Source organism: Ctenopharyngodon idella, chromosome 15 (assembly GCF_019924925.1).
Source record: "Ctenopharyngodon idella isolate HZGC_01 chromosome 15, HZGC01, whole genome shotgun sequence".
Lineage (NCBI taxonomy): Eukaryota > Metazoa > Chordata > Actinopteri > Cypriniformes > Xenocyprididae > Ctenopharyngodon > Ctenopharyngodon idella.
The window spans coordinates 2116003-2137972 of NC_067234.1; the positions used below are offsets into that span (position 1 = coordinate 2116003).

The 21970-nt window shown below is 39.6% G+C and overlaps 1 protein-coding gene across 1 annotated transcript; it reads left to right on the forward strand.

The window, feature by feature from the left end:
• Positions 1 to 19078: 19078 nt before the first annotated feature.
• Positions 19079 to 21587, forward strand: gmnc (geminin coiled-coil domain containing). Its single transcript, XM_051863050.1, has 4 exons — positions 19079 to 19303; positions 19602 to 19687; positions 19781 to 19897; positions 20561 to 21587. The coding sequence occupies exons 1-4, from the start codon at positions 19138 to 19140 to the stop codon at positions 21353 to 21355; spliced, it is 1164 nt and encodes a 387-aa protein (XP_051719010.1). The 5' UTR covers positions 19079 to 19137; the 3' UTR covers positions 21356 to 21587.
• Positions 21588 to 21970: the final 383 nt, after the last annotated feature.

The following is a 21970-nucleotide window of genomic DNA, read 5'->3' on the forward strand; positions in this document are numbered from 1 at the left end:
TTCAAGGTGACCCAAGAAGGGCCAACTATGTGGTAGCAAATCTAACTCCAGCAGAGATAGCCACTAGAGGTATGCAGTGAGCTAACCAGAGAAAGGCTCAAAGGTGAAAACCTGAGCAAAAACTCTCGCTCCAAGATGAGAAAGGCCGTCTGAGCTCAGCTCTGGAGGAATGAAGGCCCCAATAGGAAGAAGTTCCACAGGAGGGGCCTGCAACACTCGACTCCGTGACTTGATAATCAAGGAGCTTTTGGTGGAGAGATTGCTTCAAGCTCAAACTAGACAAAGCTACTACCAAAGCTCTAGAGAGCAGAGACTTCAGCATAGTGCTTTCCACTCTCTAAACGAGAGGAAGTCAAACAACGCTCAAGGACAACCACAGGGGAGGCTTTCAACGAAAGCCTACAACACCTGGCTATTTGTCTGTGCCTAACACCACTAGGGAACTGAAGCTCAGCATATTGCTTATACTCTAATATTAAGAGGAGTTTCAGCTCAACCTAGATACATTGAGGAGGCCGTAAGGCCTGCCACTTGCGTTAATAGCCTAATGCAGAAGGCGGGCCCCGGCCAGGGACGACTCTCACAAAGAGAGGAGGCATACTAGGATCACTAGCTGCCAGTCTTAAGCTGGAGAGGCTCTCCTAGGAGTAGCCTACTCCGGGATACTGCATGCTAGGAGGCGGAAAGCTACAGCTGAACCACCTCTGTCAAAAAAGATGTATTCCTGAGTACAAGCCTAGGCTGGATATCGGGGCGGCCCAAAAGTAGGGCCAGCACATATGCACTCATGACCTTCCTGAGCTCAATGGAGCGGAGACTTCAGCCTAACAGCTCTAAAGAAAGGAGGCCGGCTCACACAACACTCAGGGGAACTGACCACCTGGAGCTCAATGGAGCGGTGGCTTCAGCAAAACGACTCTCCAAGTGAGAGGAAACCAGCACACTCACCACAGGGAATGTCAAGGTGGCCTTAACAGGCCATCGCTTGAGGACATCAACTACCTGGAGCTCAGTGGAGCAGAGGCTTCAATAAAACACTCTCAAATGAGAGGAAGCTGACATACTCAACATAGGGTGATTGTCAATTTGGCCTTGCAGTAGGCCAACGTCAAAAACATCAACTACCTAGAGCTCAAATAGAGCGGCAGCCTCGAATAGAGACTCTCAAACAAGAGGAAGCCACTCATCACAGGGCCACTCATCACAGGGTGATGTCAAGGTGGCCCAGAGAGGGCCGACACCTACAGTCATGATCTATCTGGAGCTCGGGGGAGCGGAGGCTTCAGCATATCGCCTTCTACTCTCTAAACGAGAGGAAACCACTTCACTCGACCTAGGGAAGGGATCAAGGGGGCCTAACAAAGGCCAAACACCTCAAACCGTGATATTACCTGGAGCTCAGTAAAGCGGCGGCTTTAACAAGCGACTCTCTTTAACGAGAGGAAGCCAGCATACTCAACTCAGAAGGACTATCAGGACGGCCCCGGAGGGCCGAACACCTGACATATCAACTATCTGAAGCTCAGATGAGGGGCGGCCTAGAAAACCAATGTTGGAGCACAGCATAATCTGCCACCGCGTATGTCCTGCCATATACAGACAGGACCAGCTTCATAACGCATAAACACGGGTGCAGATAAGAAACACGCAACTATGGTAGCCAAAGGGAAACACTCATAGTGCAAGCAAACAGCCTTATAAAAGGCGAACGCGTGTGCTCCTAGTCCAAACAAACAATGCACAAGTAATGTGTGTGATAGATGTAAAGCTTGCACACAAACCTACAAATCGCTCGTCCAAATGTAAATAGAGCACTGCTTACTGATATTGAGGACGCAAGAGACAACACATCCTAAATCAGCAAAACACTCTCATAACAAAAACCTGTCCTGCTTCCTTCGAGAAGAGACAGACAAACGATAGTGGAGCTTCCTCTGCGGGAAATGCTCACAACGCGTGCCGACAGAACTCTCAAGCACTGGGCATGCATGCTCTAACAAATACGCATGAGTCAAGTGTGTTACCAGGTAACTATACATGGATGTGCACACTGACTGAAACGTCTGAATAAACACCCGTTCTTACCTTTGAATAGCGCTTCAAACAAAACAGTCCCTGAAAGACGAAAGAGTGGATGACTTGTTCTCTAGGCGCTCCTTATGTGCGTTCAGATCGCACTAGTAGTGACATCATAGGCTGTCGCCGGCGAATATGATTGCCATGATTTGATAGCGTTTCAGACACCGGTTCCTGCAGAGGCGTTCCTTATATGCGTTAAGACGCAGTGCGAGTTCCCTTTCGAAAGGGAACTATATTTATGCATTGAACACTATTATGAATTGCAATTCATGTGTTCAGAAGAAATGAACGCAGTAATGTTCTTATACAAATGTTAAGAAAAAAGTGCAGCTAAATTCTAAAGGGAAAATATTCAGTGATTAGAAAAGAGAGTTAAGTCCTTACAATACCTCACCTGCTACATAAATTTTATCTTTCTCTCTCAATAAAAAAGGCCACTATTCATTTTAAGTCATCTGAATTCTCAAGTTTGTCCGATATTACATCTCATATTTGAGCAAAACTAGTTAAACTAAAGTCTATTAAACATAAAACCATTTAGAACATAATTTATATAATCTTTTGAAACAATATTAAGCCTGTGCTTTGTTCCAAACCTTTTGCATCTCAAAACATTATTCTGTTATGTCAACAAATCATTGAAACATATGATCCATAAAAGGTGTAACCTAACACGTGAGAATTAGTTTTATATTTCAAACATCAGGGTGGAGTCCTTACAGAATTATAGAGTTGTCGTTGTTCGAAAGCGTGTGTCGTTTAACTGTGTACGCCAAGAGTGAAAGCTCAGTTCCAGTTCTCCAGCATAGCATTTAGCCTTCAGAGGGTTCAGAGTTTAGAAGATGATGGAGAAGAGAGAGAAAGAGGGTCAGGTGAGCCAAGAGGGATGCTGATGGAAGATTAGAAAGATGAGACAGTTAAACCTTCATCCTCCCCCTGTCAAGACAACTTCTGCATCATTTGTTTGGCTTTAATGTTTAGTGTAAAGTACGAGTCCAATGTCAAGTGTGTGGGATTTACAAGCTATCAATTATGTGATCATGTTTTCTCCAAGACTTTGAATACATGCAGTCTGAAATCTTTTGTTATGTCAGATTATCTGATTGAAAGATTTCTCTGTCATGAGGTCTAGGAGACACTCCTGGAGATCAGATAAGTGACAGGAGATCAATCTCAAGTGCTCATGTCCCAAATGTTTATGACCATTCAGGAAAAACAGACTCTTCAACAAGTTGCTTAAGTGGCAAGGGTTGTTAAAAGGTTAACCGCAATAAAACAAACATCAGAACCAGTGCAAGTCCTCCCCATTGGGGTGAAAAGTTTATTCTTTTAAGCTAAGACAGTTAATTGCTCATGACATTGCAGATAAAAATAAATCAAGACCCTGGGGGATCCTGAATCTCAAAGTCATTTTTATTCAAGCCACAGATACATTTACAGACTAAAATAATCAATAAAAGTCAGACTCTCAGACAAAAAGACAGCAATATGGCAGTTTGCAAACATCATTTGTCATAAAGTACCTGCAACGTTGAGTAGATAAATATCTAGTATCATTATAACTTCATTCTGAGGTCATATACTTAAGCCACAATTAAAAATACACTAGATATATCAACAAAATATCAAACCAAGTGAAACGTTTTGCTCTACAAAATAAACTGCACATGCCCATACTAAAAGCATGAATTCTGAAGCAGTTATGCTAATTTTTGAAAATGTATGTTTCTGATAAGTAACTAGATAAGATGGTTTGAGTGTGTGCAGTTTACGTCTAGAACAAATGTCAAAGTATCGTCAAGTTATGTTTACCACAGGCTTTATTTTACACATAAATTTAACCCCTCCCCCCTTATAAAACCCCATAGGTTAATCTTGAAGGAACCAGCGGAGAATTAGGCTGTGTCCGAAAACTTGTTACCGTGTCCGATGACTTGTTACCTCGCTTCCTTATCAGGCAATAACTTTTTAGGCAGCACTGGCGCATGAAGGTACCTCACAAAACTGCGTAACAGTTTCATAATCCACAGCCAAATAGAGTGAGCTTTGGTGATAACTAAGCAAATTATAATAGTAATTTACTATTAAACTACAATAGTATTTAATTACTACAATAGTAATTTCTCAATAGAAATGACATGAGTGCTCATCTATGATGCCTTCAAAAATCAATCAGATGAAGGTATCCCAGGACACAGGAAGTAAAGCTAACATTGGATTTGGATATGCCTTATGCCTTCCTACCTTGGAATGCATCCTCAGAAGGTAGTATTTTTAAGCTTTCGGATGCAGCGTTAAGGCCAATTTATACTTCTGCGTTGAGTGTATGCCATAGTTTACGTCGTAGGCAACGCACGTAGCCGACACTGTCGTGAACATTTCTACTTCTGCGTTCTGTCTGTGTTGCTCTGCAATTACACCATCGAAACGCTAGTTGGCAGTGGGGTTTCTATGTTCCACTGAGTTGAGTTTCTTTGCTGCTGTTTTGAGTTTAGGCTACTACAAACAATGGTGACTGAAACTGAGCGGATCATGTTGGAGTTGGAGCTGATCTATGTTGAAAAACTTTTAGTTAGTTACTTTTAGTTAGTTTAGTTAGTTACTTTTAGTGGAATTACTAAAACTAAAATGCAGAAATGACAGAAGGTGTCAGAGGAGATGATACGTACGACCCGTGAACTAGTAGAGGCAGAAGGAGGGTGAATTTTCTGTGCTTGTCTGGCCACTGAGAGACATGGACGAGGAAATGCATTTCAGATACACTGGAAATGCATAGGAAGAAATGCGATGCTACCAAGCCGACCAATCACAGATCTTGTGGTCTGTGGCATGTAGTTACATTTCTGGGGAGGTGCACGTCAGGGTACGGCGTAGGATACAGCGTAGGGTACACAACTGTGCGTAGGCTACGCCATACCTACTGCGTACACTTGACGCAGAAGTATAAATTGGGATTTAGTCTTCCGGCTTCTGATGTCATCCCTGCACCCCTTTACTTTAATCAGAATAGCAGATACCAAACACGTGAGATGCCAGAAGATTGCTAATAACTTAGGGGATTCACTCCTGCATTTAAATGCAGTTGTCACTCCTGAAATTTTACAGTGTATGCATGGCCATTGTCTTCAGATTTGTGCCATGTGTAGGAAACTTCATTGTGTTTGAATCACAAGCTTCTACCTAAGTAGGTTTCTTTGTTGGCATGGTGATCTAACGGCTAGTTCATAGTCTGACCTGTTGTCGGTTGCAACGACAAACTCATTGTCTTGTTCAGCATCACTCTATGCTCAACACTAAAGAGAGCAACTGTTGTTTTCACTTTTGTATTTCTTGTGTCAAACATTCACCTCTGTTCTGGTCTCAGTACAGTTCACCTCAATAGAACTTAAGATGTTTGATAAACTCAGTAAGATTTTTTAAAATGTTTTTGAAAGAAGTCACTTTATAAAATATATTTTAATACATTTTAAAATGTAGTTGTGATGGCAAAGCTGTATTTTCAGCAGCCATTACTCCAGTCTTCAGTGTCATATGATCCTTCAGAAATCATTATCAATGTTGAAAACAGATGTGTTGCTTAATATTCTGTGATACATTTTTTTTAGGGTTCCTTGATGAATAAAACGTTCAAAAGAACAGCTTTTATTTGTAATAGAAAACTCTTGTAACATTATGAATGTCTTTACCTTCACTTCTGATCAGTTTAATGCATGCTTGCTGAAATATATTAATTTCTTTCACAAAAATTGTACTGACATTTATAGTATTGTACAAGGTTGTATTGTGATGTATTTGGGGTTAACTTTACATGAAAATCCAGACAGAACTACTACGTCAACCTAGAACATCTCAAAATACAGCCAGTTGTGTTTGATAATTTGACTTTCTTCGATAGGTAAATCACTAAGCCAACTCAGGTTTACAAAAATATCTTAAGACCACTAAATAATTAGAGATTTGTGGGCAGATTTGAAGTCTTTTTGAGATTAGAGTAGCATGATTGTTATGAAGCCCTACAGAGAACCAGAACTACAGAGATATGGAAATAAAAACATAAAACCTTCTGGTTAATTAAGTGGTCAGTCATACAAATGCATACTGTACGTCATGCATTTAAACTATCCTCAGAATTGCATTAAATTCAGCTGAATGCGCTTTCTGTCATGCAAAATAAAACATAGTCTCGTCAAATAAAAAAAAAGTCTGGTCATCATTACAGCTGTTTTGCTTTTACGATAATAAACTGGCATGAAAAAATCATTTGAATAATGACGTGATGTCACAAGATGCGACATTAAAAAGGAAAGAATTGCCAATTACACTTTGGTGCAGGTGTCAGAACCATGTTTTCTTGCAGCAGATGAATTCCTGCTGCTGTTTTTACTCCTTTACACATTTTATAAGCACTTCGTGTGTTCATAGCTGGTAAAAGTACCATCATATGCACGCACATTAAACAGCACACAGCATTGTTTTGGATGTTTAGTAAGTTTTGTCACAAAATATACTTCATAAATGCCTTTTTTTTTTGTATGTATCTTTAGGTTCAATGTTAAAAAAGACAGTGTAAATGCTAAGCGAATTAGGACTAAATGTACACAAGTGTGAACACACCATCTGATGCCACAATCAAAACTTTTGCCAAATGCATTGGTTATTTCTTTCTCAAAAGCACACGTCAACTTGGTACCTTCATAACACAACAAATTAGGTGCTGAAGGCCTCAGATCTCACATTTGGAGATATATTAATAAATATCCTGGCTCTTACAAGCTTTATAATGGCATTGAATGGGGGGCCTGATTCTGAAGCAAAAAAAGTGCATCCATCCTTTGGAAAAGTACTCCACACTCCTCTGGGGGGTTAATAAAGGCCTTCTAAAGCGAAGCAATGGGTTTTTGTAAAAAAAATAAAAATAAAAAAATCTATATTTAAACCTTTATTAAGAGAAATTTTAAAGAGAATTGAAGGATTTCGATATAAGAGAAGAGGAGCTTGAGTTTGTTGCCAAGCCCTATTTGTTTAATCATTCGTCATACATTGTGTCAGCGGTTACTCTTGTGGCGCAAGTCGATTTGCGCAGTATGCGTATGGTTGTCTGCCAGAAGCTAGTTATTTTAGATTATAACGTTTTAAATATGGATATTTTTCCTACAAAACCCCATCAGTTTGCTCCAGAAGGCCTTTATTAACCCTCCGGAGCCGTGTGGAGTACTTTTACAATGGATGGATGTACTTTTTTGGGCTTCAAAATCGAGCCCCCCATTTACTGCCATATAAAGCTTGGAAGAGCCAGGATATTTTTATCTCCGATCCAATTCGTCTGAAAGAAGAAAGTCATATACACCTTGGATGGCTTGAGGGTGAGTAAATAATGGGGTAATTTTCATTTTTAGGTGAACTATCCCTTTACGTAACATACCAGTTCAACTGAGGCTTTCAGCTCCTAATAAACTGCAGTGTGTTTGCAGCTGAAGTGATATCAACTAAATGTGTGATATCGCTCATATTTCATACTGACCTGCCAGTCAGTTTTCCTCTGGTGTTTTTAAACAGTGAGAACATTATGCCCCTTCTTTTTTTTCATATTATATCTTTGGCCGACCTACATCCACATATTTTTTACTAAATGCCCAGGTGAATGACCCTAGAAGAGGAACACGGTAACCTAATCGCACACACACTGCACACACCCTCAGCAGTGTATTAAAGACAAAGACATCACTCCAGTCGTGCTCTGCTGCCTTTTAAGTCCTCCAGGAACTTTTCAATTCCTCACGCTCTGCTGCTCCTGTAGAACACTTCGTCTAGCAAAAATTTCAACCTGCAACTTTCCTCTTTTTACTACATCATATGATCTGCCCAGCAGCCAATCAGAGGCCTAGGAGGGGATTAGGTTATGGTTAGGCGGCCGGCCCATTGTGTTAGAGGGGAACTAAGTGGGCGAGCGGAGGTGTAGTCGGGCGCTGGGTGTCACCTGAGATCAGGTGTGTTCTCTGTGAAGTTTATGTTGTAGGTGCCAAACTGGGGGAAGGTATTAGGCATTCCACCGTAATCTGTCTTTTCATTGATCATATAATAGTTTCATTAGAATAAAGAGAAGAAATGAAACACAAGCACATAATCAGAGGCAGTGCACAGGGGTGGGTTGCGTTTCGGTAATGCTCACATTCCACACTTAAACACCCTGTCTACACACATCTATACCTGCCGGAAGCCAAGAGCAATTGCGTTATGCAAGAAAGGTTAAGTGAGTTGTTAAAAGTATTTGATCCAAATTACAGTAGAAACAGAAATATTGTGAAATATTATTACAATTTAAAATAAATAATAAAAAATAAAATAGTGTATATCTTGTTTCAGATTAGTAATTTGACTCTTTAAGGCTAAAAGTGTTTAATTGACATGCTTCGACCTCATTGTCTGTATAATGTGTTTAACCTTTTGTAAATGCATTGTACAAGTCAATATATTACTCAGCACCAGCAAAACAAGTTTGTCTGCTGAAATGCATTGGTTACTCAGATAGAAAGTCTCAGATAGAAAGTCTCAGATTCCAATTTACGAATCATTTTATTTCAGGTGTTATGCCAAAAGACAGTTATGCAAAAGTGGCACAAGGTTTCTAACATACCCTTAGAAATGACATATAATGGCATTTTTACAGCTATAAACTTATAAACTATAAATTTTGAGAGACAATATGAAAATGCAGAGCATGAGAAGTGCTTGAGAATGTTACTTTCAAATGCAATGTGCTACATATTGCATTACTACGGAAGCCTTAAGAGGCCTCTTAAGGCTTCCATGCGTTACTCCTATTAAAAGTAACAAGTTATTTAAGTTACATTTTGTTTCTTTTTTATGGCATGTGACCTAATATACGTGATGCATTAGATTCGGTACTTTTGCAATAATGTTTGTTTGAGAGATTTACACTACAAAATCCAGTAAATGCACTGAATAAATAGAAAAACTAACACTAACAACAAGTAACTCTGTTACTGTGGTTTAAATTAAAAAAGTAACATTACTTTTCTTGTTACTACATTACTTTTGCAACTTTTGACTGCACGGAAGCTACATTGGAGCTTTTATAAATGGGATTTCTGCTCGTCTTCTGGACTGGTTAAAACAATTAAACTGGCACCAACTTCGGCACAAATCTAAAAGGCACTTAAAAATGGAAGGAGGTGCAAGTGACTGGAAATACTACAGATGAAATCAGGCCTGGCAGTGGGAAAAGAGGGTGGACCATTAAACGGATGTTAGCGAGGCAAAGGGACGCTGCAGCACAGACACCCTCGGCGGTACTTTCATCTGTACGGCGTCAGGTTCGGCCTGTGAGGGGGTCTGTATATATCCTGCCGAAACCAATATGGCTTTGCTCACGCCACACAAAAGGACCCCTGCTTAGGGCTGTCCTACATGTGCCTGTAGTGAAGGAAGGGGCGTTCGAGATCGGGCCGGAACATGGGCAGCCGCGGCGGGCGGGGATGCAGGAGAGAGCCCTGGGCTTAATTGGCAGCGTGTGCACGGCTGGAGACCATTGTTCAGGTAAAAGAGGCTTAGCATCGCAGCACGCTAACAGTGCACAGAGTCTGCTTTGACACGTGTATGGAGCTTAATCTCGTTGGAAGGGGGGCAATTTTCTCGATGGAGGGGGCTGGTAATAATGAGATAGGGTGAAGCGGGGAGGGGATGGAGGACCCCCGTGAAGAAGTCAATGGCTCTGTTGACTTTGTTTTGACTTTACATCAACATGTGATTCTCAGTTAATTGGCCCGTCAGTGTTCCAGAGGTCCGATGACTCTTAGCTCAGAGGAAAAAAAGGCACTGCTCTAACTTACTGTACAGCGAGTTTTATATCACAACAGTACAAGCAAGTTGATTTCCATCTCATTGGAAAGAAAAATTAATTGTTTCTTCTAAATAATTGTTTCTTCTAGACAGCAATGCGATTAAATGGAGAGCAAATGGATTTCTGATAAACTGCTTCCTGTTTCTTAGTTATTCTTCTGAAAACGTAAAAGTAATCACAGATATATCTTATCTAGAGTTCAAAAAACATCTCAATTATGTCATAAACAAAAGAAAGAACAAGTTAGAAAATAGACTAAAACATTACATAATTACTATTCTCAAAATAGTCTATTAAAAGAGCAAAATAAAACAAAAGACCAACTTTAAAACATGATAGATAAATAATAAGTTTCAAAAAACAATGACTAAAATATACACTCCTGTTCCAAATATTGATGCCAGTAAGATATTTTTTTAACAAATGAATACTTAAGTATAAACATCACATTTTCCACAAAAATATTAAGCAGCACAACTGTTTTCAACATTGATAATAATAAGAAATGTTTCTTGAGCAGCAAATCAGTGCAACGATCTCAGTCTGTTTAGTTTCATTGTGTTTTGGTTTCGTTTTCATTGTGTTCCCTTTCCCTATCCAGTTCTTTTTGCTACTCTAATCCCTTAGTTACTGATTACCTTCACCTGTTGTTCATTTAGTTACCTTTGTTATCTCTATATATTTAAGCCGTCAGTTTCTTATATGCTATATTCTCAGATCTTTGTGTAAACGACAAAAATAGATCACTCACTTGAGGACCACACAAGGGACTTTTTATATTTGGCGTGCCGCACCCACTATCTGGACTGCTTGCTTTGCGTATTTTTCCACACCAGCCTCAGTGAGCAGTCCAAGGCATACCTGCCTGTGAATGGCCCTCGGGGGGATTTCGCCACGTTTGTGGAGTGGGTGTTGGTGAACAACGGATCAGCGTTTACTATCTGGCCCACTCCAGATCCAGAGCCCAGCCAGCCGCCTCCTACAACGTGCACAGGGCCTACGCCAGAGCTCACCCCAGATGAAAAGCCTAAGCATGCTGCGATGCCAACAGAGTGGATGCCTGAGACTATCATCGCCCCGGAGCCCGCGCTCAATTAAAAGTCTGACCAGGTGCATAGTGCGGCATCTGTAAATTTTTTATGAGGATTTGAAAGAGGATTTTCCCCTTAGTCTCCTAGCTCTGCTGATTCCACCCAGCTCCAAGTCTCCTTGCTTTTCTACCAAAGCAAGCCAGTCCTCTGGCCCCACCTTTGCTGGTTCCCTTCAGTTTCGTGGCTCCTCCACTGTTTACTCCACTCTGCTGTGCGGATCCACCTCAGGTCTTCCTGTCTTCAGTTATGCCTTGGCACTTCGATCACCTGACTCCACCTCTAGCTGGCGAGCCCGTCACTCCACCTCGGCTTGTCGATCAGTCAGCCCCACATTGGCTCCTTCCTCTCTTGAATCCACCTGGGGCTGTCGTCCTTATGGCTCCACTGGGCTCCTTCATCCCTCCGACTCCACCATGGTCAGTCGTCACTCGGTCTGCACCACAGACTTCTGGGCCTTCAGCTGCACTTTGTCCCTCCACTCCTTCGGCTCTGTCGGACTCCACCTTCCCTCTGACTCTGGGAAGGACTTGGTCCTCAGTCACGCCGGCTCTGTTTCAGTCCTCTGGCACCCTTGCTACACTTCGTCGTTGTGTCTCCGCCTCTGCCTTCAGATTGATCACCCGGTCTCATCAGCTCTTTGGCTCCACCTGGGTCCTCACCTACATCAGCTCCATCTCAGTCTGTCACCTGGGTCCACCTGCCAAGTCTCCACCATGGCTTCTCCCTCCCTCAACTCTGCCGTGGGCCTTCACCCTGGCTGTGCTCTGAGTCCCCACCTGGCTCTTCCTGCTTTCGTCTCCTCCCTGACTCCTTGCACCGTTATCACCACCCTGGTTTCGCCCGCCATCATCTACTCCTGTATCCTACCTGCCGGCCCCTCGTCCTCCTCCAAAGCCCCCTCCCTCCTCAGTTGGACACTTATTGGCACAAGGATGTGCCTTCCGGAAGGGGTAGCTACTGTAACAATCTCTGTTGTTTAGTCTGTTTGGTTTGATTGTGTTTTGGTTTCATTTTCATTGTGTTCCCTGTCCCGATTAGGGGTGCGTTTCCCACAAGCATCGTTAGCCAACTAACAATCGCAAGTTCCATCGTCACTAATATAGTTCAACAATTTGGTGTTTTCCGAAACCATAGTTCAAACGAACATTCGCAAACTGCATCGCAAACTTGTGTGGTTGGAATGACGGCTCTCAAGCTGTGGTTAGAAGCATAGTTTCTTGTTTTTATGACATGTGGACTTAATAAATCATTATCTTGAGCAAAATAAGCAAGCTGACATTAAGTACAATGTATATGTTTTAGTTCGAATATATATACAAATGTAATTTACATATTTTAGTTTGTTTTGAGATTTTAAGCACCGTTTTTGAAGAAACCATTTTTGTGCATACGAGCTCTAGTACGTAACAATAAGCCTATGATTAAATCTGGAAATAAAGCAAAATAACTGAGAAAAATGAGAATTAGTGCTCAGATGCCATGTCCGTAATTTATAGCAAACATTTTTTTGCATTAATTCGATCTCAAAAGGATTAATTTAAAGAAGTTATTACTCCATCACCTGCAAGACATCATTCACCAACGTGGCTGAACGACAGGTTTGCGGCAATATGGTTTCGGGAAACAGTTGTGACTAGCTAGTTGATTTGTTCAACGATGAATCGTACTATGGTAGTAAAGCAGCGAGTTACGTTGTTGTACGGGAAACGCACCCCAGACTGAGTTTGTTTGCTACTTAGTTCCCTTAGTTACTGACTACATTCATCTGTTGTTCATTTAGTTATTTTGTTATCTCAGTATATTTAAGCCCTCAGTTTCTTCTGTTGATTGTTCCTTGTCATATTAGTATTACGTGGTTGTGTTTTATTTTTACTCCTGATTTTCTAAAGTGTGTTCCTTTTGGATTTATTAAAGTCTCTTTTGTATTAAAATAGAAAACATTCATCTAACAGTTATTGTAATAATATTTCACAATATTACTGTTTTTATTGTACTTTTAACCAGTATTTGTTTGGGTAATCATAAGAGACTTCTTTCAAAAAATGATTATGACTACAAACTTTTGAAAGTTAGAGTATACATTTTGAAAATACATGAATAATGTGCTCAGATTAGCCATCTTACCAAAGTCTCCAACCAAATCTCATTATGAATTCAAATATTTCTTATGGATTTCATCCAAGACCAATTTTAGGAAAAACATCTGAGACAAAGTCTCCTGCATGAAAGACCAAAACCTGATCAAAAAACTTTTCCTTTGGGATGATATTTTGATACCTAGCATATATGTAGATAGTTTTATACCATGTTATTTACTTCAAAGACTATGGTACATGTAGCAAAAACATTGTAATACTGTGGTATGTTTTGTAAATATTTATCTCTGGTTATCATCTTGCACACCCTTGCACACTTTTAACTGCTTTTATGAGCTTTTTATCATTTATCTTAGAGAGTTTTAAGACTTTGCCTTCATATATATGGGTCCCAACACTCACAAACAAATGCACACACACACACAAACATTTAGCCTTTAACTAGTTTAGCGACCACTTAACATATCTAACAGGTTGTAAGCCCCCATGAGTCCAGTTTGTTGGCCAACAAATCCTGAGCAGCAGTGGCTGGTTATTAGAGCACTCGGTAGGGAGCTGCACAAGAAAAAAGGGCCGGGACTCAGAGACAGCTGGGCCGGGGGCAGAGGGGTTAGACGCCCAGGTATCTCCACCTGTACCATCATCACTGGCCCTGAGAGAAGGCAATTAATTCTCCAACTGCTGAAAGAGGGAGGGAGAGAGTGGTGTCTATGGTGGTGGGGGTCAGATGGTGTGTGTGTGAATGAAAAGAGGATAAATTATTATATTTGGGTGTTTAGTGAAGTGCATATCAATTCATACCAGTTCTATATAAACTTAAGGGACATGGGATGTGTCTGAATGAGCCACAACAGGTTTTGTGTGTCGTGGTGACAACTTTTGATTTCTTAAGCCCCCTGACCCTCCTCTTCACTCCCACTGTCTGTGCTGTGTCAGCAGGGGTCATACACACCCACACACACTCTTTGTTCCTATACATTCTCCTCTTATACATTAACATTCATTTAGCAAGCACTTTTATCCAAAACGATAAGAAATGGGAAATACAACAACAAACATTCATGGAATCAATACAAACCTCCATTATTGCTAGCGAGTACTTGACATAACATACCTTTGGGAAGCTGACGTCCATGAAAAACCATATTAGTTGACAGATTACGTTGTATATTTGTACTTTCAAAATAATTTTTTTTCATCAAAGGACCATTTAAAACTAACAAGTGAATGTAAATAAAATTATGTAAAATTTAAAGGATTAGTTCAGCCAAAAATGAACACAGATTAAGATATTTTGATGAATCCATTGAAACCAATGAAATTACTTTCAAGGTCCAGAAAAGTAGTAAAAACATTGTTAAAATAGTCAACGTGACTACAGTGGTTCAACCTTAATGTTATGAAGCGATGAGAATACTTTTTGCGCAAAAACAAAACAAAAATAACGACTTTATTCAACAAATTCATCTCTCCTTTGTCATTTTGCAATCCTATGTACGTTGCAGAGAAGTAGTTTTTTTTTTTCTTTTAAGAATAATAAGAATAATTCAGATGCTAGTTTGTGAGTCATATATAGTGATAATTTGTCATAGTTAAATGCTTCATGTGCTTTTACACAAGCATTCATGTTTTTCAAAGTTTTATAAGCCTGATTCACACACTAACAAAAGTGAAAGCATTTTCTTTTTCATTCACTGGTTCAGCATAGTTGATATTTAGCTCATCAGACATAATTCATGCTTAGGAATCAGTGTTCACTTATCTACAAAAAGAGAGCTGTAAAACCAGACCTGTCACCCAGGCCTGCAAAAGAAGTCAGCTCTGCCAGCAGACAGATTGATAAACAGTCAAAGCAGCTGACAGCAAAGGACAGAGGCTGTTTAATAGAGGTAGGAGGAGAGTGACAAACTGCCATTCATGTCATAATGAGGCACCTGACAACAGCTCCGCTCTTAATTACCCAAGCTGCCACCTCTGAGTTTAGTTAGCACATAGAGGGGTGCATGAACACACACACCCATTTCACACTCTTCAAGAGCGGGCTTTCTTCAATAGACTCCCGCATATTCTACCAGACACACTTAAATTAATATGTTCTATGGTTTGTATTCTTTATATATGTATTGAAGAGTGCCTTTTCCAAGTCATGGGTTCATTAAATACATCACACAAAGTGTGTACATGGACCTCGTTACTTTATAGGATGCTTCATAACCTCAAAGTGCACATCCTGAAGCAGCATTCATGTGAAAGATTATTAAAATAATAATCCATCATTCTGATAAAGCTTCACTGTATTTACACTACTGTTTTAAAGTTTGGGGTTGGTAAGTTTTTTATGTTTTTGAAAGTTTCTTATGCTCACCAATGCTGAATTTATTTGAAAATACAATAAAACAGTAATATTGTTAAATATTATTATAATTTTAAATAACTGTTTTCTATTGTAATATATTTCAAAATGTAATGTATTCCTGTGATGGCAAAGCTGAATTTTCAGCATCAGTCTTCAGTCTCACATGATCCTTTAGAAATCATTCAAATATGATGATATGGTGCTCAAGAAACATTTCGTATTATTATCAATGTTGAAAACAGTTGTGCTGGTTAATATTTTTGTGGAAACCATGATACATTTTTTAATGAATAGAAAAATCCAAAGAACTGTATTCACTTGAAACAGAAATCTTTTGTGACATTATAAATGTGTTTGCTGTCACTTTTGATCAATTTAATGCTGCATTCTTGCTGAATAAAAGTATTAATATCTAAAAAAAAAACTTCTGAGCAAAAATGTATTGATCATGTTTGCAGGTTATGAAAGACTTTGTTTCATAAAAAAAAGAAAAAAAGATAAGCTCTGACATCAATATATCAATATTTGTGATCAGAGCACACTTTTTTACAATTACATTCTCTGTTACACATAAGATTGGTGCACAATTCTGGAAAACTGTTTGCCGTTTCTCCAATGCTTCATTTGAGTTCACCCCAACTGTTACTGGGATTCTGTATCGCTGGTATCAGGTGAGAGAGGACTAGGAGAGAAAGACAGAGAGTGTGAGTGAGCCTGGACAGAGGTTTCAGGTGAAATGACCTGTTTAATTGGCAGTTATAGTGTACTGGATTAAACACTATCACCATATCCGTTCTCTCCTACCTCCGCCTCTCAGCTCCTTTCTACAGACAAGCAAAGCTGCTCTCGAAACCTACACAAAGTCATTCTAAAACCCTGCAATTAGTGCCCACAGGCCCCATACATCCAAATAGGGACATACATACCATAGACTTCATAAAGACACCATAGAATAAACCAAACCAAACCAAAAACTCTACTCCTAAAAGAAAACATTTTGCATTTACAGTATTAATTACATTTTTATGAATTATTTTTCCAATTCCTGGATGTCCCAAAAGGAAGTTTTGTCATATTTCTGCAAATTAAGACCATTTTGTATCCAAATTATAGCTAAGTAAAAATTCACAGAAACACACAGCTTCTTTCTAACTGTAAAAGTCCTTATCAGTAGTTAATCTTAAATGTGTTTAAAAAAAAATGAAATTACCCCAATAAACATGTTGCAACCCAATTACACTAATTTATATAATGGCAAATGAAGACCTCAGAGTTTACAGGAAAGCATTCACAGCTGGAGAAATCTGGACAAAAGGACAGAAGAGAATTGTTAATATTGGTTGATGCCCTTTGTAAGTTTAGTGGGTATAGCAAGATAAGGTTTCACCCTGAAGTCAATCAGTGCTGTCTAATTGAAATCAGTCAAAATATAACAAATAAGAATGCTTTTCACCATCAAAGAAGCAATTGGTTAAAAAGACAACTGAAAATGACTTGTTACTATTCTGTTAAATGAGCTTTTCCATCTTATTAAACAAAATGTTTAATTTTGACAACATTTTAAGAGAAATATTTGCCATTAAAATGAACACTTGAACCAATCACTTAGTAAATAAATTTTAAGTTCAAAATATTCTTATGAATTGCCAACATGTCAAAATGTTCAGCTCATCATCACATTACTAATGCCTTTAAAAAGCGAGTAGATGACATTCTGACATATTACACTCAGAAAAAAAGGTACAAAAGCTGTCACTGGGTCGATACCCTTTAAAAAGGTTCTAATATGTAGCATTTAGGTACCCATTTATACACTTTTGGTACGAATATGTACCTTTGAGGTACTAATATGCACTCTTTAGGTACAAAGGTGTACCTTTTGAAAGGGTACCGCCCCAGTGACAGCTTTTCTACCTTTTTTTCTGAGAATGTATGATACAATATGTTATATATATATATATATATATATATATATATATACCCTCATAACAGGTAAAAATGCACTTGAAAATCAATACCAGGATGCAAATATCACCCCTTAAGTTCATTTCTGACATCTGACATGTATAATGTTAATATTTGGGCTATTTATTTTCATGATTAGGCTTATCACCGAGTATCATTAGCAAATCTATTTCTAGACAGATGCATTCAGTGATGTCTTCCAAATGAAGTGCAAACTACAAAAAGCCATGGGTGAGTATTAAAATTACAATCTTTCAGTTCTTTTGAGGAAAAACACAGACTGACAGAAATGCACAAAAGTATGTTAATGTGTCACTTTGTGGTATGCACCTTTCATTTAACTCTGAGAGGGGGTCATGAGCATGTCCTTTAGCTCGTTTGGTTAAATTAATTCATCATGGTTCTAAACTATCAGTTGAGGAATTATACATTAACCCACCGGACAGCGCACAGCACCCAGATGCGCAGAGGAACCATCTACCTCTCCATAAAGCAATAAAACCTTGTGCGTGTTGCATTAAATACTACAATCACGCCTCTTAAGGTGAACAAATCACGCGCATTGCCTTCTGCTCGAGCACTCGCTCATTGCGCATCTGCGATCCAACAGTTGAAAGTGTCACGTCACTAATCTGACAGCTTCACGCCGAATCAGGTTGCTGCTGCGCTCTGGAGAGCCGCGCTTGAGCGAGCGTCAACGCAGTTTGAATGAAGTTTAGCGCACTTGCTTCTCTAGGTCTTTGGAGAGCTCGCACCTACCCGTGTCACCCTGCCCTAAGAGTTGGTAAGTGTTTCTCTAAATATTCTGATTATTGGGTAACTAAACATTTCTATCACCTGTTATTTTAAAACATTTTATTACTTGAGAATCCTCATGGTGAGCTGGCTTTACGCGCCTGTCAGTTGGTGTTTTATCAGGTCTCCATGTGCATCTTGATGTTTAGATGTGTCTGATAAATTGACAGTTATTTGACATGCGTAATTAGCACACAAAAGCAATGCCAGCGCGAATAATTAAGCAATAGAAGAGTAGCCTAGTTTGTTGCAGTGAGCGCAACACGTGGGTACTGTGAGGGCATAATGATTGTCAATTTCAATAAATTATTGAATGATGGCGCAGAAGATGGAGAGTCTTGCTCTGTGTTAGTTGTGGTTTTTGCCGCTGTTTTTTAAGTACAATGAACTTGTCACTGCAGGTTGTAAATTTGGCACCACTTAGCTGGTTGAAATGTATGGCGTAAAAACACGTAACCTATATATAGCCTATATACACTGTTTATAGCTTAGGACACATTTTATATGAGATTTTATACAAGTGGATGTTAAATACTTGATTCTAACTGCTCGACTGACTTTCTAATGTGCCTATTTATTATACCCTTACAAAAAAAAAAATAAAAAAAAAAATCATGGATTATTTGGCGCAATGAGTTTAATATAACTAATATATTACTTAATTTATAAATTGTTATTATTCTTATTATTATTATCGTCAATAATTATTTATTATTATGAAGTTTTCAGTCAATGGAAGAAAAATTGCTTGCAAGACGTGATATTATTTATCTCTCATAATGTTTGTTTGAATTATTTTTTGGTGTTGGTGTCTTTTTTTAAAGTGGTCGCGACATGATTAAATATGCAAATAAATAATTGTCGTCTCTGTTATGATGGATTTTGTAGAGCACCATGCTGTCCTGCCAAGATCTGAGCTTTGCAGGAGGGCAGCGCTATGAGTACTCCGCCTCGACGTCAGCTGATGGTAGTGTTGACGTTTCCACAGCGACGCTCGTCTCCCTCTGGGACGCCGGTCCCCTGGACAACGCTGCCCGCCAGCACGAGCCGCCGCGGCGGGGTAAGTCCTGCAATATGCCGGGATCAGCGGCGCGAGAGGCTTCCCGCCTTGGCAAACTGGAATTTTTCCATCTCGGACCTTTTTTTTTTTCTCGTGTTTTGTTAGAGTAGCAATGGACTGTGGAGTATCTGGCCACCCCCAAAGTGTTAGTTCTTTTGAGCTCTTTCTTTTGTTTTTAAAGTAGCCTATTTATTTCATTGATGTTTTTTTTTTCTTTTCACTTTTCAGGTTGCAATTATCCCTAAACCATTACTAATCAGGATAATGACCTTTATTTCAAATGTACCTTTTGTTTTAGATTCACTGCCTGTGTCTGAGCATGGATTGGGACATCAACCCACCTGGCCTGATCAACTGTCACCTCAACTTCAACGAAACAAGCAGGTATTTAAAAAGATCATGTTCTAATTACTCAACCAAAGCTGTTGACATACTGTTAATGATAGTAAAAACTATCCCACCCCCCACCCAATAAAGCTCCAAGACACCCTAATGCAAAGAGAAGAAGAGCTGGCAAGACTTCAAGAAGAGAACAACAAACTCAAAGAGTTTTTAAACTCATCATATGTGAAGTCTTTGGAGGAAAAAACTAAGGTAAGAAATCTCACAACACTGAATTGTCACAGTTCAGGGTTGCCAGGTCTGCACAACAAAACCCGCCAATTGCCCAAGCATGGCCAAAACTAGCACAATTGTGTTCCAGGAGATAAAAATCTTGTTCTGGGGTTAAAAATCGCTTTAACTCACAGACTAAAAAAACAGCCCACGGCCAACAGTGTTAAAGTAACCCAATTTTGTAGGAAAACTGCAGACCTGGCAACACTGTCACAGATGGATCTGTAAACTAAGGTGATGTGTGTGATTTGTTTCCCATATTGAAATACTTTCTCCTAATCCAAATGAAACAAAGAAGAGTCATCTATAAAACTAATATATATCTGTTAATTATAAATATATCTCTATATATTATATGTTTTCTTTCTATCTCAATTATAAAGTGTCCTTAAGCTATGGAAAGGCACTATCTAAATTAAAAATAAAGCTCAAGCATTTAAAGCGACAAATGAAATAACAATGCATATTTATAATATGTTTGGTGTGGACTCTAATATAGTTATCATTATAGTTATCTTTATAGTTTTGGTTCTTGGTGTGAATGGCCCTTTACTGTCACTCATGTCAGATCTTTCCTCAAAATACATGTACGATCAACTTCTCTCATTCATTTTACCGCGTTCTCCCTTCTTCAAACTGCAGAAACTTATTTCTAACCACAAGGTTCCAGATGGGTCAAGACACAGGAAAAGAACACATGGTGATTTCCGGAACCTGAGCCAGTTGCTTCACAGCGGCGAGGGGAAGCGGACCTGCCGCAATCTCTCTTTGGAGTTTTGCTCTGCAGAAGAGCTGGCAGCCACCCCACCTCTAGACTCATGGATACTAGAGACTCTCGGTCTGCAAGACGAGAACACCGTTGACCCAGCACGCAGTTTCAACACCCCTTCTTTCAGCTGTCCACTTCCTACAGAAGATCATTACAGTACGGCAAATGTTGACATTGGCTTCAGCCCTAATGCAGAGACGCGCTGCGATTACAGCAGCATCGTAGACTCATCCAGCAACTGCAGTCTTGACACCTCCAGTGGCTACAGCACCTCCCAGAGCTTGGGTTCAGATTATTCAACTGTTGACCCCTCAGCTCTGTACACCATCACATCTACAGGGTCGCTAGTCAGCTCTCCACCAGCGATGACCACCGCTCAACACTTCACGCCACCACGAGCTGCCTCCACTCCATATCGGCCCCAGGATATAAGCCCTAGTCCATACTTCAACACACCAGGCTGTGGTTCCTCCAGTCCACCAGGGGGTGACGGTCAACTTTTCTCCACACCTCGTCTGTCACGTAGCAGGACAGATTTAGCATTTAGCATGTCATTAAGTCCACAAAACAGTGTGAAGACACACAGTTTCCCTCAAGGACAAGCTTTCACACGCAGAGATGCTCAAGGGGGATGGAACTTCACCTGGGTGCCTAAACAATGTTCCTAGAGACATTTTTGAGGATTGTGGGAGAGCAACAGACTTTTTAGCCATTTTTGAGGACTGATAACCCAATATGCCCCATAAGTGCAACAACTCTTCACTTTTTTAGAATTTACGGGTTTTATATATACATATATATTATCATTATATAGCTTTGTGATATTATTATGTCATTTATGAATTTGTATATAATGTTTTTATTCTTTGTGATTGAAAGACTTTGTTTTTGATGTTAGATGCAGGATCATGACAGAATTCATTAAAATCACATTTTTTTCTACAAGAAATTAAAAAATTCATTAAAATCACATTTTTTTCTACAAGAAAACATTAAGATTCGACCCTTAAATTAAGATTGTCACCACACAGCTTGACGTTACAAAGCTAAGTAATACACAAACACAGCATATGTCACTAACTCTAAGACACCTGGATCAAATACAGTTCGCATATGTCTTCCATTGAAAATACAAGCTCACCATAACAGAACAATTGTCTCTTTAATTGTGAACTGACGCATTGTAAGTATCAATGTTGTGAGTCCCAAATTTTCTCGTGCTACACTGTTAGCCCTAACCTGTCATTCCCACAGCTGTCCCGCTTCCCTTCCCTCCTTCCCCT

What these genes read in the sequence shown, in the direction of transcription:
- gmnc (XM_051863050.1), top strand. Translation starts at nt 19,138, where the DNA reads ATGCTGTCCTGCCAAGATCTGAGCTTTGCAGGAGGGCAGCGCTATGAG. An exon ending in GCACGAGCCGCCGCGGCGGG is followed by an intron (nt 19,304 to 19,601) that starts GTAAGTCCTGCA and finishes CTTTTGTTTTAG; the next exon opens with ATTCACTGCCTGTGTCTGAG. An exon ending in AACTTCAACGAAACAAGCAG is followed by an intron (nt 19,688 to 19,780) that starts GTATTTAAAAAG and finishes CACCCAATAAAG; the next exon opens with CTCCAAGACACCCTAATGCA.